The 15,668-nt window shown below is 47.1% G+C and overlaps 3 protein-coding genes across 3 annotated transcripts; 1 reads left to right on the forward strand and 2 right to left on the reverse strand.

Moving 5' to 3' along the window:
- Positions 1-834: 834 nt before the first annotated feature.
- HD556DRAFT_1231914 (uncharacterized protein) lies at positions 835-1,711 on the reverse strand (the record flags this gene model as incomplete). The annotated part of the gene is made up of 3 exons (XM_041297472.1): positions 835-1,058; positions 1,114-1,246; positions 1,301-1,711. 3 exons carry the CDS (start codon positions 1,709-1,711, stop codon positions 835-837), a joined length of 768 nt encoding a protein of 255 aa, XP_041163393.1.
- Positions 1,712-3,555: 1,844 nt separating this feature from the next.
- HD556DRAFT_1460014 (amidase signature domain-containing protein) lies at positions 3,556-5,798 on the forward strand (the record flags this gene model as incomplete). The annotated part of the gene is made up of 7 exons (XM_041308219.1): positions 3,556-3,587; positions 3,640-4,468; positions 4,520-4,592; positions 4,641-4,728; positions 4,782-4,843; positions 4,895-5,253; positions 5,306-5,798. The coding sequence occupies 7 exons, from the start codon at positions 3,556-3,558 to the stop codon at positions 5,579-5,581; spliced, it is 1,719 nt and encodes a 572-aa protein (XP_041163394.1). The 3' UTR covers positions 5,582-5,798.
- A 5,318-nt stretch (positions 5,799-11,116) lies between these two features.
- Positions 11,117-12,132, reverse strand: HD556DRAFT_1460022 (uncharacterized protein; the record flags this gene model as incomplete). Its single annotated transcript, XM_041308220.1, has 2 exons — positions 11,117-11,289; positions 11,502-12,132. The coding sequence occupies 2 exons, from the start codon at positions 12,130-12,132 to the stop codon at positions 11,117-11,119; spliced, it is 804 nt and encodes a 267-aa protein (XP_041163395.1).
- Between the last annotated feature and the right edge of the window lie 3,536 nt (positions 12,133-15,668).

Consider the following 15,668-nt stretch of genomic DNA (forward strand, 5'->3'; position numbering starts at 1 on the left):
ACCTGTACGCGTTGATGCAGGAAACTCACAGGATCATTGAAAACAGCTCAAAAACAGCTGCAGCACCAGTGTCAGGTATTTAACACCTGTATACCCGCGGCCTCCGAAACGAGTGTATTGTGCCATTGCGAAGGCTTCCTTGATTGGAGGGGTTCGTTCAGGAGTGAGACTCGAAGGTTTAGTAGGTACTTGAGTGGCTTGACTATCTTCAGCTTCTGTGCGACAGTCCGGTTCCGAGTTTCTCATCATGTATGTAACAGATGCTTCACGGCGAGAACTCGCCTGAAGCTTAAGGTTGTGTAACTCTGTAATGGTTACAAGTGCCGGCGAGTTTTCTGGTAAGCCTATTTGGCAATTGGACTTATGCGCACCTTGAATTACTCGTTCCTCGAACGGTATCAGGAACTGGACCAGTACTACTTAGTATGTATAATCTATATGTGGTTCTGACAGTTGTAGCTCAGGTTACAAGTTAGAAAGTACAGCCCACACATGATGCATGACCTCGGATCCGAGGACCTCGTTTGACCCAATGACTCTGCATGATGCTGAACAGTGAGTGGAGTTGATGGCTTAGCTAGTCTAGACGATGACATGCACTAGGTCTAGTAGATCTACGATGTGGAGTAAGTAGTAATTGCTGATCATCGGATATGTCTTACGATAATCAAGCTGTGGTACGTCCGATGTGTGATAAGATAACAGTGGTGGTGTCGACGTGGCTATGCCACGACCGCTCGACACAAATAATGTACAGTAACAGTTACAGTAGATAACTCATAACAGCATGTCAGCACCCATCGCAGAAACTGCGATCACAACACGCGACTTGTGTTAGGACACATCCATGTCCTGATCCTCTGACGAACGTCCTGCCTTGTGCGTCATTTGCGGTGACGACGTTGGGGTATCTTCGATATCACTCCACGCCGAGAAGTCATCGACGCTAACACCCAGATCCGACAATTCTTGCCAGTTTGCATATTCTGCGGCGTAAGCCTCAATTTCCTCTTGCTCGAGGTCCTCCGGCGTCACACTATAACTGTCAGGGGGCATTTCTGGAGCACATCGAAGGTAAGCTTATTGATGCCATTCAGAATAGGAGAAACTGACCTCGCAATTCGCTTTCCCACCGGTTTGCATCCTCCATGTCTGGATCAAAGGAAGATCCGACATCATAAGAATACGAAAGACGATAGGAATGTTTTTGCTTATGTGCAGTATTGGCAATGATTCTCCGAAAGAGCTGCAAGCGTCCAATTATGAGCGTTAGTAGACCCCTGTCAGGAAAGTCACACACCTCATCTTGCATAACAAATTCATCGTCCTCATCCTCATCGCAGTCCATCTCAGCATCAAAAAACACGTCACTGCTGCTACTTGTCCTTTGCTTTTGGACTTTATCATGTCGTTGTTTCTGGGCGCGCTCAAGACATCGCGCTTTAAAACGGTCACGTAAAAATGTTTTTTGAGGATTTTCTGGCGTCTGACTACCAGTATGTGTGCATGGGGGCTGGGTTGCCGCGCTTCTGGATGAACTGGTTACGCGAGCTTTGTATTGGGCTTGTCGTCTTGCTTGTGCGGCAGCTACCGGCGATGATTTCGGAGAAGCCAGGGGTGACGATGTAAGTGGTTGGTGACTCCTTGCGGAATAATAAGATGAACGCCCAGGAGTAGAGGGGGTCTGGAAAATGGGACTGGAACTTTGCATACTTAGCATTTCGTTGGCTGTTCAGTTGCCGTGGTGAATGATGAGCGTGACAGTCAAGAGTGGCGCGTTTGTTGTGACTTGTTGACGTGTTTAAACAGTGCCTGGGATTCAGAATTCAAGCATTCAAATTCATGACATGACAACACTGACCGCCGCCCCGACTCCCAGAAGCTGGCATTTCAAGTCATTGAAACAGACGGTTGATGTGACCATGACCGCCGACAAGGTCACATGTTGGTGGATGGAACGGTATTGAGGTTGTATCATTTTGCCTACCACCCAGATCAAATCCAATATCGTACAGTCCTTCGGCGTGAAAATGGTAAGCTGCAGCTTCTCATCTATGAGCAACGTGGCGGTTACACGTTTACTCAATGCTATTTACATTTAGGAATCTTACACGGGCACTGAGTCAATGATCTCGGAGGTGGTTGCTGGGAGCCACCGAGACGATTATTAATTTGGCCATGAACATGATCACGGTGTATCGATATTATGGCTTCTATGCTGCTTAACTTGTCAGTTTGCCAGGTGTGCACCCAATTGAAATACAAATGACATCGACATGCAACCCAGGGAAATATTAATGATCAAACTCATGTGCAGCATGCGACGTGGCGACCACTCGCGGACTAAACGCTGGGCAACTACGAATGCACGTTCCGCACTATAACAGCGACGTTGCGAAGCGTTGCGACTTGCGCCTTTACTTTTCATTCTTGCCGCAGATCAGTGATTCAGTCAAATTGCAAGCACCTCATCGCGGCTGTGCCACGTCTTGCATATCACTGTAAGTGCCTCGGTGACTCGCAGATAGTATAACCTCTTGCAACAATGATCACATTCAATGCGCTAGCACTTGATCTTCTGAATGTACTCGTTGCTAGTACCGAGGTGTTTATTCGGTTGACTAACATACACTAACATTTTACTCTTTTTAGTATGTGAACTTTTCTGAAATGACACCCCGAAGAAAATGACATTCGTTTCGGCATTTTCAGAAAGTTGGCTAGAATGATAGCACTTGGTGCCATTGAGGCTAGCTGTGCGCCTTTGAAAGGGAAGTTTTTCTGTATCATGTACAACCTCTGCCGGTAGCAATATGGCAAATTGTTGTTCCGCACTCCGATCTTTGTCGATACGACAAAACATTTCCGAGGTTTCGCATAGAAGCAAAACCAGCACCCGGGGTCCTGCATCTATTCCAAGCGCGGGTCAGAACCTGTGGCGTTACCGAGGGACATGCCATCTGCTAGTAGTGTTCATAAATGATACGAGGCACAACATTTAGGACCTGGTCTTAGCTCTTTTTGGGGGCTTCGACATGGTGTTGAATCCGATCACCGGTCTACCTGATTCGGACTGGGCATTTTTTGCCAGTCACGCTGATTGCAACGAAACAGAATGAAACGCGTCGTCCCAAGACGTGCCGTGACCAGAAATGCCAGCGAGTGCCCTGTACTCTATTGTACTTCATAACTCTCACGATTTCTCCACAGATTAATTCAGCTGCTAGGCTGGAGGGTCTTCTAAATTTTGCTCTGTTCTGGAAGATACAGTCCGACATCTTCTTTGGGCTTGCCTGTCAGAGGACGTCTAAAATATAACAGGTGTGATCAAATCTCCAATATATTTGACTGAGTGTATTTTGATATCTCCGTTTATTTTTTTTCAATTATGGCACCCTGAGATCTGGTATCGTACCTTCGGGTCGCAAGCAGCCCCAAATCATGGCTAGTTTATCACTCACTTAGGACCTACGAGAGGTACCGAAAGCTTTTAATGAGGCAGAGTCCTTGTGCGTTCATGATCGGTTTTGTGCCCCAATCTCTGACTTCTTGAACATGTTCTTCCAGTCCCAACATCGACGTGACTGGTATGCATCCAGTTGTTCCCTGTGTTCCAAAACTTACTTGTGAATCCGTCAGCGCCGCCAAACAAGGGGAACGACAGAAAACATTGGATGGGTTGTCCTCGTCGTTCTTCGAGCCATGCACAGAGTCCGATAATGAGGTGCTTGACTTGTCCCTAAGCGAACTAGTCCAACGCCATAACGCGGGTTCACTGTCAACGGCGAGCATTTTGAATGCTTATGGAAAGAAAGTGGTCTCAGCGCAGAAGGCCACTAATTGCCTAGCCGGGATCATGATTCAAGAAGCTCTGGTCCCGAAAGTTCCAGCCCCTTCAACTGGTTCAGACGGCACAGACATTCCCGAACAACCCGCGAAACTCCTCTCCGGTGTCCCTGTCAGCATCAAAGACTGTATTGATATCGAAGGCTACGACACTACTGTTGGTTATTCTTCTAAAGTTAATCATCCCGCTTCGTCGTCTTCAGCGATAGTGCGACTTCTTCATGATGCAGGGGCAATAACTCACGTGAAGACTACCGTACCCCCCGGTCTTCTCGGACTGGAGACATCATCAGACCTTTTTGGGCGAACGAGTAATCCGTATAACGCGAAGTTCTCTAGCGGCGCTTCGACTGGTGGTGGGGGCGCACTTCTTGCATGCAGGGGGAGTGTCATCGAAATCGGCACAGATCTTGGCGGCAGCATAAGGTTGCCCGCCCATTATTGCGGACTCTATGCTATGAGGTCTTCGATAGGACGGTTTCCATGTCAGGGCACGCATGCCCCTGTACCTGGATTAGAAACAGTGGCTACTATTTGCGCTCCGATGTCTCGAAGACTGGAAGACCTTGAAGAATTTTGGAAGCGTGTTGTGGAGATGCGGCCATGGGAGTATGACCATACGGTTCGCTAAGTTCTCGTTTCCAACATCCACCAGACCTAATGATTGCTGCAGTGCGTTCCATTACCTTGGCGACCCGTAAATCTTCAAGAGACGAAGCTGAAGTTTGGAGTGATTTGGGAAGATGGTCAGCCCCCTTTACGCTGCTTTTTACATTCGTTCCTCATATGCCTAGGCATTGTTTCTCCCTCTCCTGCTTGTCGTCGTACTTTGGAATGGGTCTGTGATGCATTGGAGAAGCAAGGTCATGAAGTAGTTGATTTGTGCGCTCGAACCGCTCTAATCTTGAATTTTGCTGACCAATAACATCACCCAGTGCACCCCCTAGCATCCCAGAAGGTCTGAATGCCGGACTTCAGTTATGTTTTGGAGATGGGGGTGAGCATCATTCTATCGAGCTGTAAGCCACATATGCTGAACTCTTTGTAGGGGCTGCTTTCTTTGGTGCTGTGCGTAAGGACGAGAAACTTGACCCCGTGATGGTTGCTATCAAGTCTTTGTTGGGGATGCCCCTTTGGCTCAAGAAGTTCCTGGCAATGGTAACACGTAAATCTACTGGTGATGAGGTCTGGGCATCTATGCTCGAGACGATTCACCTCAAATCGCCAGCCGAAGAACGCGTGCTTGTCGTCTCCCGAGACGAGTACAGAGAAAAGTGGCACCAAGCATGGGAAGATGAAAGGTTCGACTTTTTGCTGACGGTTCCACATTCATTGCCCGCTATCCCTGCTGGAACCGCAGAGAAGGTGACCCTAGTATCTGCTGCCTACACGATGATTTTCAATATTGTAAGCTTCATTTTCAACATCGTATTCTCATTGTGGGCTCAATGGCGAACAGTTGGACTATGCTGCCGGTGTTCTCCCAGTATCTTTTGTTGACCGCCAATTGGACGGGCTACCGAAAGATTTTATGAAGAGTTCCGACTACAAGAACATGGGGTTGATTTCTAAGGGTGCATACTCTGTTTATGATGCGGATAAAATGCACGGTCTGCCCCTTGGCGTGCAAGTTGTCGGAAGACGTTTTGAGGAAGAGAAAGTCTTGCAGGGGATGAAGATCGTTGAAGATGCTCTCGAGGCATGCGGTCGTAAGTTCATTCCCCGGGAATTTTAGGTGACTTTGAATATCGTTAAATTGGAACTTGACTTATGTGATAAACTGTGTACTATCTTTGCTTATTGTTAACTGTCCATACTCCATGTCCACTGTAGTCGCCGTACTGCTATGACCTTGTAATGATTTTCCCACGAAGTGGGGAACCTCGGTTCTGTATGCATGAAATGTCTGGGCAAATGTGTGCCTGCCTTTTTATGTCAAGGTTCAGCCAGCCTTTTGGTCTCGAGTATTGTTGTATTTATGTAAGTTATTTTTTTAAAGTCTGTCCTCCTTCAAGTTGATGTTGTCTTTGTTCAGGCTACAGTGTAACTTAGAGCTAGTTTGTAAACAAATGTGAAGTTGGGTTGAGTCAATTTGCAGTCAGCAGGCATAGTCAGCATGGCACTGTCAGCACACCCTGAGTGGCTGACTTTGAACCTTGCTTGTATCATACTATGACCATGGGGTCCTGTTATCACATCAATAGTGGCACTAGTGACTTATGACAGTTTTAAGTAGGGTACAGACGAAAAGTCAGTTGTTAATAACACTGCTAAAAAAGGTGTATTATTAACAGGCACACAGCCATGGGGTGATATGGTGCTAATAAGTCTGTCGACCCCCATGGTCTTGGTGTGTCTCATTCTAATCTTTCGCTGTTCCTTACAGATCATTGATCATTAACTTAGAAGTTTGCAATGCAAATCTTGCAGAGAGGCAAGCCATTGTCTGACAGTCTCTCACAATGAAAATTTTCATTTTTTTTCCCTCTTTCTCACACCTATTGAGCACTCGAAATGGCTGACACAAAAGCCTCAGATACTAATGTTCTCCTTATTCCTGTCTCCATGCAATCTATTATTCTTCCAGATCAAAACTTATCTGTCTTATCATTCCTCCAATTTTCACTTCCATCAGCTTCAATTACCACTGCTTCACTATGGTGCAAATATTTTAGTACTGACTGCCCACCTAAGGACAGCTCCAAGTCATATCTTAATTATCTCTGTGTACAGCCCCTTCCCTGGCTTTCGGTTCTGCACCAGCTCCTAGAAGGCATGCAACATGCAAGATTAGGTGGTAGCCGGTCTATTGTCTATGCTCATGCTGACCTCAATCAATCTTTTACGTTCTGTATTCTGACATATTGGCACCAAACCTGTACTCTCCTTGACATCCAAAAGAAATGGTGACAGGCAGGTGCCTTCCTCACCAAGTGTCAACCTAATCTAGCAGCCTCTGCCTTTCATCTCATCCTGAGTGGATTGTGTTGGTTGGGCTATATGAAAGGTTTTTGTGATTGGTCACCCATCTAAGACCTTGCAAATTTTGCATCATGAGAATGGTTAACTGATACAAACCTGAACATGATGTTGAACATTGTGTATGCTGGAATGGGCATGGACTGCAAGGGAACCAAGGCCAGACCTCTATAGCAGGAGGCTATGGCTCTGTCTATCAAGGACAGACTACAACATGCATGAGGACTACTGACTATGAGCCAGGACTCCTGCCACCGTGCCAGGACCCCTGCCACTCCTGTCCTGTCCTGCCAGAGCACCCCGCTCCAATGCAGATGAGAAGGCATTGAAGCATAGCTTTGAAACTGCATATTTTGTACCATTGCTTTTACTTGCTTACAACAAGCATGTTGAGAAAGATTATTTGATCTCATGTGAGGTGAAATCATTTTGTGACATTGCAGAGCAGTTGTTCAAGGGAGACTACAAAAGCCTTGGTATCCCTTGTCATATCCACAAGAACCATTGGACTGTAGTTCTGATCAATGCAGCAGACCAGAAAGTTCTCTATGGAAACTCGTTTAATGTGGCTATTCCAAACGAGCTAAAGGCAGCCATCAACTGGTGGCTCTTGTACCATTCAGCAACTCCTCTCACTTGGGGTGATCTACCAATTGCCCACCAGGAGGATATACACTCCTGTGGTGTCTTAGCCATCAATGCCCTTGCTCATTTTATCCAACCAACAGAGTATCCTCTCTTATCATCCGCCAACATTACCAACACAGATGTTGCTTATTTGGATTACAGAAAAGCCATTATTGAGCATCATATCCTGTCATCATGATCACCATTACTGCCACAAACATCTGTGTCTACTATGTCTCCTTCGTCTATCATACCATCCTTGTCACCACCAGTATCTGCATCTGTTCTGCCTGCTATACCCCACAAGTCCTCTTCATTGGCTCCAGGTTATGGCAAAAGGACATCAAACAAGTTGCAACAATATTCAAGCTCAAGAAGCGAAGTCATATGAGTTGTCAATCAACTCAAGCTTTGATGGAGTTCACTTACTTTACAATAAAGGCAGATATACTTGATGACGATGTAGAGACTAATATCTCTGTGGGCTTGCAGGGATCTAAAATCCCAATGTCTCTATCACTTCCTAATATAGCGCGACTTATATCTCACTCAGCGCGCTCAAGCGCTTCATCAGCCGCTCGCACGCACCAGCGCTCCGGTCGCGCATCAGTTGCGCATCGGTGTGCGCATCCTCGGTTCTGTCGCACGTCCTCCGTCCATCCATTCCATGTCCGTTCGGTTCGTCGGTGCGTATTCCAATTCTATTTTCATTTATTCTGACATATCTCCGGCACTTATGACCATATTTCGTATGTTTTCCATCATGGACCCTTATATTACATATTATCTTGTATCCGCTTCGCTTCTCAGTTCGCTTTAGCGCTTGACAGCGCTTATCGTTACTTAGTATATATACACGCATCTAAACTGTATAATGACCATCTTTCTGCCCGCATATCGTTGGACTCTAAGTCTAAGTTTCCCTCACATCTCTTAAGTATCTAAGTACAATACGAGCGCCCGCTGCCGTACATTACTAGAAACTCTGCCAATTAGTTTTCTGACTCATTAAGAGTTGCTGTGCTCCACCACCCGCACGCGTGCACCGCTTCTGCTTAGTGTGCGCTTCCGTTATAAGTCGCGCGTCGTTGCTTATCGTCGGCCGTCGTCACTCATCGGCGCTTTACGTCGCTTTCACTCGCTTGCACTTCGCTCATCGTCGCGCGCCTTACCAGGCTTGACCAAGCGCCCGGTCCAGTGTTTCCCTCCACATATACACTTAGAGGAACCTTCTCAGTAGCAATCCCCTTGGGCCAACGTATATCTTGCTCATCGAGGACTACTTGAGTATATCTCACACCACTCATATTACCCCACTTCCCATTCCTCTTCTACAACTGGAGCCCACCGCGAGGGGATCATCTGAGAAAACCGGTAGGTTACTCAGGCCTACTAAAGAACGCATCACAAGAAACAAAGTCTTGGAAGAATTCCGAAGAGCGGTCGCCTCTTCGCGCTGAAGGTTCAACGATACTGAGAGGAAGGAACAAATGAGGCTCCTGACTGTATCTATAAATGTTGTGAGGTCGCACGTTGCCTAGTCTGCTATACTTGAGATGACAAGTGCGTTCGACCCTAAAGGGGAAGCAAGTGCAGCAAGGATCTAGAAGTAGGCGCTACTGGTTGGCTGATGTGAAGCGCAGGAAAGTGCAGGTGTGCGCAAGGCGTGGGAAGCGCGCGCATGTGAGCGGAAATGAGAGAGTAAGATTGAGTTTGCTTAAGTGATGATTAGATGCTAGACAAGAGGTGAGAGTTGCAAGCTGAGAGACGTTCTATGCAAGGTGCCAAGGAATAGATTTCAACTATCTTCTGCTAGGTAGTAGGTGGGCGAGTGGGAGGTAAAGTGGAAAGTGGGTAATAGTATGTAATGCTGGCGCTTATATGGCGCCTAAGCGCTGTCATGCGGAGCTGAATCGCTACCGAGTAAGGTATGCAAAGATATATGTATGTAAGTAAGGGTCCATGATAAAAATAAAGGTGGAACAATATGCAAATAAGGGCAAATGGGAACATACACACTAGAGAGCTTGGTGGACAGTGGATGGATGCGTCTGGATGGCTGGCGCTATAGGGCGCTCAAGCGCGGGAAAGCGCGCGCGCGTATACATCGTAAAGCGAGGGAAGTCGTGCGCGCATGCTGCGCATTGCGCAGGAAAGCTGCGCCTCATAAGGGAATAGCTGCGGATAGCATACAGAGTGATGCTGCAAGTTCGTGCTGTGTACTCCCTAGTGAAAACTGCCATATCACACAATGAGAGGCATGAGTCTCTACAGCGCCTATCCACCATTCAGGAAATTTTGACTCTGGTCAAATACAACCGGCCGCGGAACTTCTCGGAGCTGACGTGCCCTGACCTATCCCTATTAACGCCAAACCCATTTGCACCCGCATCGCCGGTCACACCATCACCCAAAGAATCAGTGCACGGCAAATCCTCGGACGACTTTGAATCACATGACCATCCCCGCAATCTGCCGCCCGGCGCGTTTGTTGAAATGCCTAAAAATCCTTTAGATCCGAACTTTATTTCTTTGTCTCCGCTTACCCCGCTAACCATTTCTAGTGCGACCGTCCAAGAAGAACCTTCATCTCGGATACGCGCGCCGCTAACAAGCATAGCGCCTGTTGTTAAAATGGAACAAACGGAACCCCTAATTGGGCCGAACTCTATTCGGAACCGCTGTAGAGACTGACATCTCTGTGGCCTCATAGAGGTCTAATTTCCGATACACGTATCAATGCTAATCATACCCGAATCATACCCTATCATATCCGACTCAATACGCACTGAACCCAAAAACATCGGACATCGGACATCGCACTTCGCACTATCGGACTATCGGATATCGTGCCCATTTGTCCTACCTATGTCCTGTGTCATTTTGCTAGCCCCACTAGGTGCGTAGTTACTTGTTTTCACATCGCTAACATTGTAGACCACATTATTACATGTCCGCAGCACCTCATGTCTTATTACATAGGACATCGGACCCGAAAATATTGCGCTACAACTTTCGCCTATATGGTTCCGGACTTCTACGTATCTACATAAATATTGGACTCCCCATAGCATTACCATCATCCAAGTAGAGGAGAGCTGTTCTCTGACGCTTAGGGGTCAAACCCGATATTTCGTAGTTCTTAGTTGACATTGCGAATATCATCGTTCCTTCACCGCCCGTATCCATCATCGTTATTATTGCGCACACCACTCACTTTCCCGACGCTCACTATAGTGTTGCTATTAGTTTCTGATACCCCGAACCCGAACCCGATAACCCGAAACCCCGAAAACATCGAACCCGACACTTTTTGCATTGGACATCGTAATTATACCTTCGGACATTGTTTCCCGCGCTCGGACTATTGACCCCACATCACTCACTGACCCCCAAAACTATTCCCAGACCGCAGACCCCTGGGTCAAACGCACTTGTCTCACCAAGTATAGCAGACTAGGCAGTGCAAGACCACAACATAAAGATATCAGTTTGGAGCCATCTTTGTATAGCACCACTCTGTGTTGTATTCCTACACCGGGGCCACAGCTCGGCTTCATAGGGCTAGGGCTCAGTGGAATTGCAGGCCAAGCCGCCAAGCATGGCTCAGGCTTGGTCAGGCTTTGGTCAGGCTCAGGCTGGGGCTTGGTATAACAAAAATGTACTACAACATATCTAGCATTTGAACAAATACATCACCATCCTCAGAATCCATGCACTCGTCATCCTCTACCAATGTGTCCCAAGAATCCCCCAAGTCACCATCACCCTTCTCATGCTTGTCTAAGTTCTCGTCAACCTCTGTCATGATGGAAGGGTCCTCACAAAAGGCAGACCCTGCTTGAGCATGCATTTGAGGCATTGAAGAGCCTCCATGATGTCGGCCTTCAGACGGTTCCTACGCTTGCTAATTGTGATCCCTGCAGATGAGAAAGCCCTCTCGCTCAACACTGATGATGCTATTATTGAAAGGAAATCGCGTGCAAGTGATGCCCAAACAGGATACCGTGGCAAATTGATACACCACTACTGGACAATAGTCATCTCACCCAAATAATCCTTCGAGTTAAGGTAAGCGTGAAAATCATGTAGCCAGGGCTTTGAGGGATCCACAGAATCCAAAATGGATATCGAAGATGTGCGGGACAGTGCCGAGGGAGCATGCTGAAATGTTTCTTCTTCCTCACCATTGGAAAGCTCATCCAACAAAGCATCCAGTTTGTGGTTGCCAGTGCTAGCTGTCTGGAGGTCTGCAGATGTCAGTATCCTGTTGGTGCTGTCTCCATACATCTTGAGATAGTGTTCCTTATACTTGAAGATAGCGTCAATGAAAAGTCCGGCAAAGAGAGGCGGAAAACACACCATAGATTCAGTATTTTGTAGTGCATCATGAAGCAACTCTTCCCCCCAATAATGGTTAATATGAACTGCCTTTTGTGTGGGGTCAAGAACTAGCACAGTAACATAAGACTCGATCATTAGTATGCGGGCTGTCATATCCCGCATTCCGGACCAACATCCGACGATGTTCCCACGCCTCATCCGGACCTCCGGACCTCCTGTCCATGTCTCCAGACCCAATCCTCTATCCGTCCGGATCCCTGTACTCCTGCATCTGATATCCGGACGCCAGATCTGATATCCACATCTCCGGATCTCCGGATCCGACCTATCTGTCATGTCCGAACCCAAACCTTAAATCAGCGCCCATCCCCTTATGGTAATCACCTGTCTCCGGACTTCCGAACATCCGGATCCGACCCACCTCTATCTTCCTTGTGTTCCGGACCCAGACCTATCACGCATTCATCTCCGGACATCCGGATCCGACCCGCGTCTATCTTCCGTGCCTTATCCCTTTGTATGTTCCTTCTTGAGTTAGACTTCCTCATTTTCCGTACCTCATTTCATTTCCGGCTTTATTTTCCTATGTCTTCATCTCCGTCTTCATTTACTATTTTCCGATAGACTAGTGTTTGACTTTTCTACATCCTCCGTCCACAGCCTCGCATAGCTTTGGACTGCGCTGACTGACTCTCCGTTAAGTCCTCTGTAGTATATAAACTCTGTAGAATCTTTGTACTTCCTCAGTCTGAATATCATACACATATTAGTCCTCGCACTAGCCTTCACCCTAAGTCCTTGTAACAGTTCTAGTCCTCCGACTTAGTCATTATCCATCTCAGGCCTAGGGAGAAATTCCCTAGGCCGGAGCTCTGCTCCTCCGCTCCTCCACTCCTCCGCTCCTCCGCTCCTCCATTCCTCCGGAACTTTCCCGTGGTCCTCCGGACCTATTCTGCTTCGGACTTTGTCCTTGCAGCCTTTCCTCTGTTTGCTTCTACTCAGGACTTGTCCTGAGTAGCCATTACACATATCCCTGTCAGGACGAAACTCCATCGTAATTTCCGGAAGTTCCTCCGGAACTTTCCCGCACTCATCCGGAAGTTTCTCGCACTCGTCCGGAAAGTCCTTCCGAAGTTTCCCACGCTTCTCCGGAAGTCCTTCGGACTTCACTGGACTTTCTCCGGACTTCATTCTGAAGTTAAGGGCACATACTCGGGTAAGGGGCACAGCGCACAAGCTGAAGCCAAGCCCCTTGGAATCAGTCCTACCCTTTGTGCATGGTCTTAACATGGGCAAACAACACCAAAGATGACAGACATACACATTGACATTATATGAGCATCTGAGTGAGCTGATTTCATGTAATATTCTGAAATCTTGGCGATCCCGGCATCCAATGCATCATGAAAATCGATGTACTTGAGTCGTCCAGAATGGGAGGACCATGCATTATGCAGTCCTTCGAGCGCAGGCAATGCTAAGTGCAGTGTTGGTCCCTGGTCCGTCGAAAACGAGTGCTGCGCCAATTCTGCAAACTGATTCACATGAGCAGGAGTAGTAACAATAATACAAAAACTTATGCCAAGGAGGGAGAGAAGTCTCTGGACACGAGTCCATTCATCGTCAGACAGCTCTAAGTGAGCGAGTTTTTGGCGCCGGCGGACATCCTTTTCTTGTAATGCAAGTCGACCAACAAAATAATTTACGTCCTAATGGAAGGGTGAGGACAAGGAGACAATGCAAGTGGTAAGACACAGATCTCGAAGTTCATATGCTCGACGCAACATGACAAAGGTAGATGACCATCGAACCTTCATATCAAGGAGGAATTGGTGAGGATTGATGACAGGAATATGGTCATCCTCCTCACACAGTTGAATCTTGTGGAAAAGTTCCTTGCGGGGGGCTGAAGAACGTTCCTAGTTTACAAAATGATCAGCTGCATCAACAGATACTTAAAATCAACACAAACCTTCACTGAAATTGACTGGATAAGGCCAACTTCATCTCGTTGCCCATCACACGATGCAACAAGGTCATCATCAGGCTTGGTTGCATCAACATGCTTCAATTTGCTGTGGGTCATGAGAAGAGCTTGCGTGGCGAGATTGATTATATGCGCAAGGCACCTGATTGAGTATGAGTTAATACAATACCACGATTCATAAAACAACAAACTTACCTGAGCCATTGTTTTTTGTGATCATATTTCTTTTTCATGTGATCTTCAATATGCTTGCCAAAGTATTCCATCATGGTGTCGTTATTTGTCGCATTGTCACACGTAACATACCCAACCTATGTGAGAGCCTCGTAAGTTAACATAAAACATGAAAATATACTACATACCTTGTGAGCCATGCCAACCCGCTTCACGACTTTGAACAGTGCTTGACTGAGGCACTTGCCATTGTGGGCATTGTTCAAGCGGGTGAAACCGAGAAGTGCGCTCTCTACCTTCCAGACACCAAGACTAAGTTCTTCAACCCAATGGCCGGTCACTGTGAAGTACCCATCTGTGTTCTCTGCCTGCCAGGCATCACAGGTCATATTGACATGGCCCTTCACAGCTTCACTCTATACATGGGAAGGTAAGTTATTTGAATCACAGGATACTAGTATACACTCACCAATAACCTCTTGCGAAGGTTTGTAAGGTTCTGCTTGAATAAGTCAATGATGGCGCATCGTGTCTGTCTGCGATCGGGTAATTTGACTCCATTTGTTGCATGCGTAGCAATGTCAATCATATTCTTGAATGCCGGGTGTTCGAGTGTATCAATGGGCTTGAGACGATACAAAATTGAGTAAATCATGTAAAAAAAATGACCTGGAAATCAAACTACCTGATCAGTTGCCATCAACCATTCAATCGCAGCCTCTCGGAATAGGGCATCAGAATATGGAACAATGCAGGCCTTTGGCTTGCGCTCCTCTAAGTGACCACCTATGTTCATCTGCTTGTCAGCTGCAGCTTCCTCTCGCCGGCGCTTGGTGTCTTTGGGGAGCATGGAGGGAAAGTTGTTTTGCTTGGCCCATTTTAGATATGATGCCTGCATGTTTCAATCCGATTTTAGGCGCGAAACTGTTAAGAACGTGCTCAAGGGTCGGATCCAAAGGGCTTGGCTTCAGCTCGTGCACTGGGCCCCTTACCCGAGTACGTGCCCCTAACTTCTGAGGGTTGTTGAACGATGTCCGAAGGTTACTGGACGATGTCCAGAGGGCGTCGGGCGATGTCCAGAATACGATGTCCGATGCGCGGGAATTCCGGCGGACGTTCAGAAACAAGAGATAAGATTAATCCAGACGAAGTCCGAACTAGAAAGGAAACAGCGGAGGACTACCAGAGGTAGAGGCGGAGGTGACAAGTCTATAGGAGTCGATCCTAAGATGAGCGGAGGTCGACGAGAGAGAAACTCAAGTCGGACGGAGGAGGGAATGAGCAGAGTCTAAGATGATATTCGAACTAAGGATGTACATAGATTCTACAGGGTTCATATACTACTGAGGACTTATCGGAGAACAGAGATGCGTAGTCCGAAGCTATACAAAGCTGTGGACGGAGCGTATAGAAAAGTCAAACACTAGTCTATCGGAAAATAGTAAATGAACCCGGAAATTAGAACAGATGAAAATAAAGGCGGAAATGAAATGAGGTACGGAAAATGATATAGTCTAACTGGAGTAGGAACGTACAAAGGGATAAGGCACAGAAGTTAGATGCGGGTCGGATCCGGACATAGATAGACGTTGGCCGGATCCGGACTTCCGGAAATGATGTGTGTGATAGGTCCGGGTCCGGAACGCGGGATATGACAGAAACGGAGGGTAGCAAGTAGATTACTTACCCGATGTGCAGCTTCTTGATGGCG

This window comes from Suillus plorans (assembly GCF_016647745.1).
Source record: "Suillus plorans strain S12 chromosome Unknown HD556scaffold_12, whole genome shotgun sequence".
In the NCBI taxonomy this organism is placed as follows: domain Eukaryota; kingdom Fungi; phylum Basidiomycota; class Agaricomycetes; order Boletales; family Suillaceae; genus Suillus; species Suillus plorans.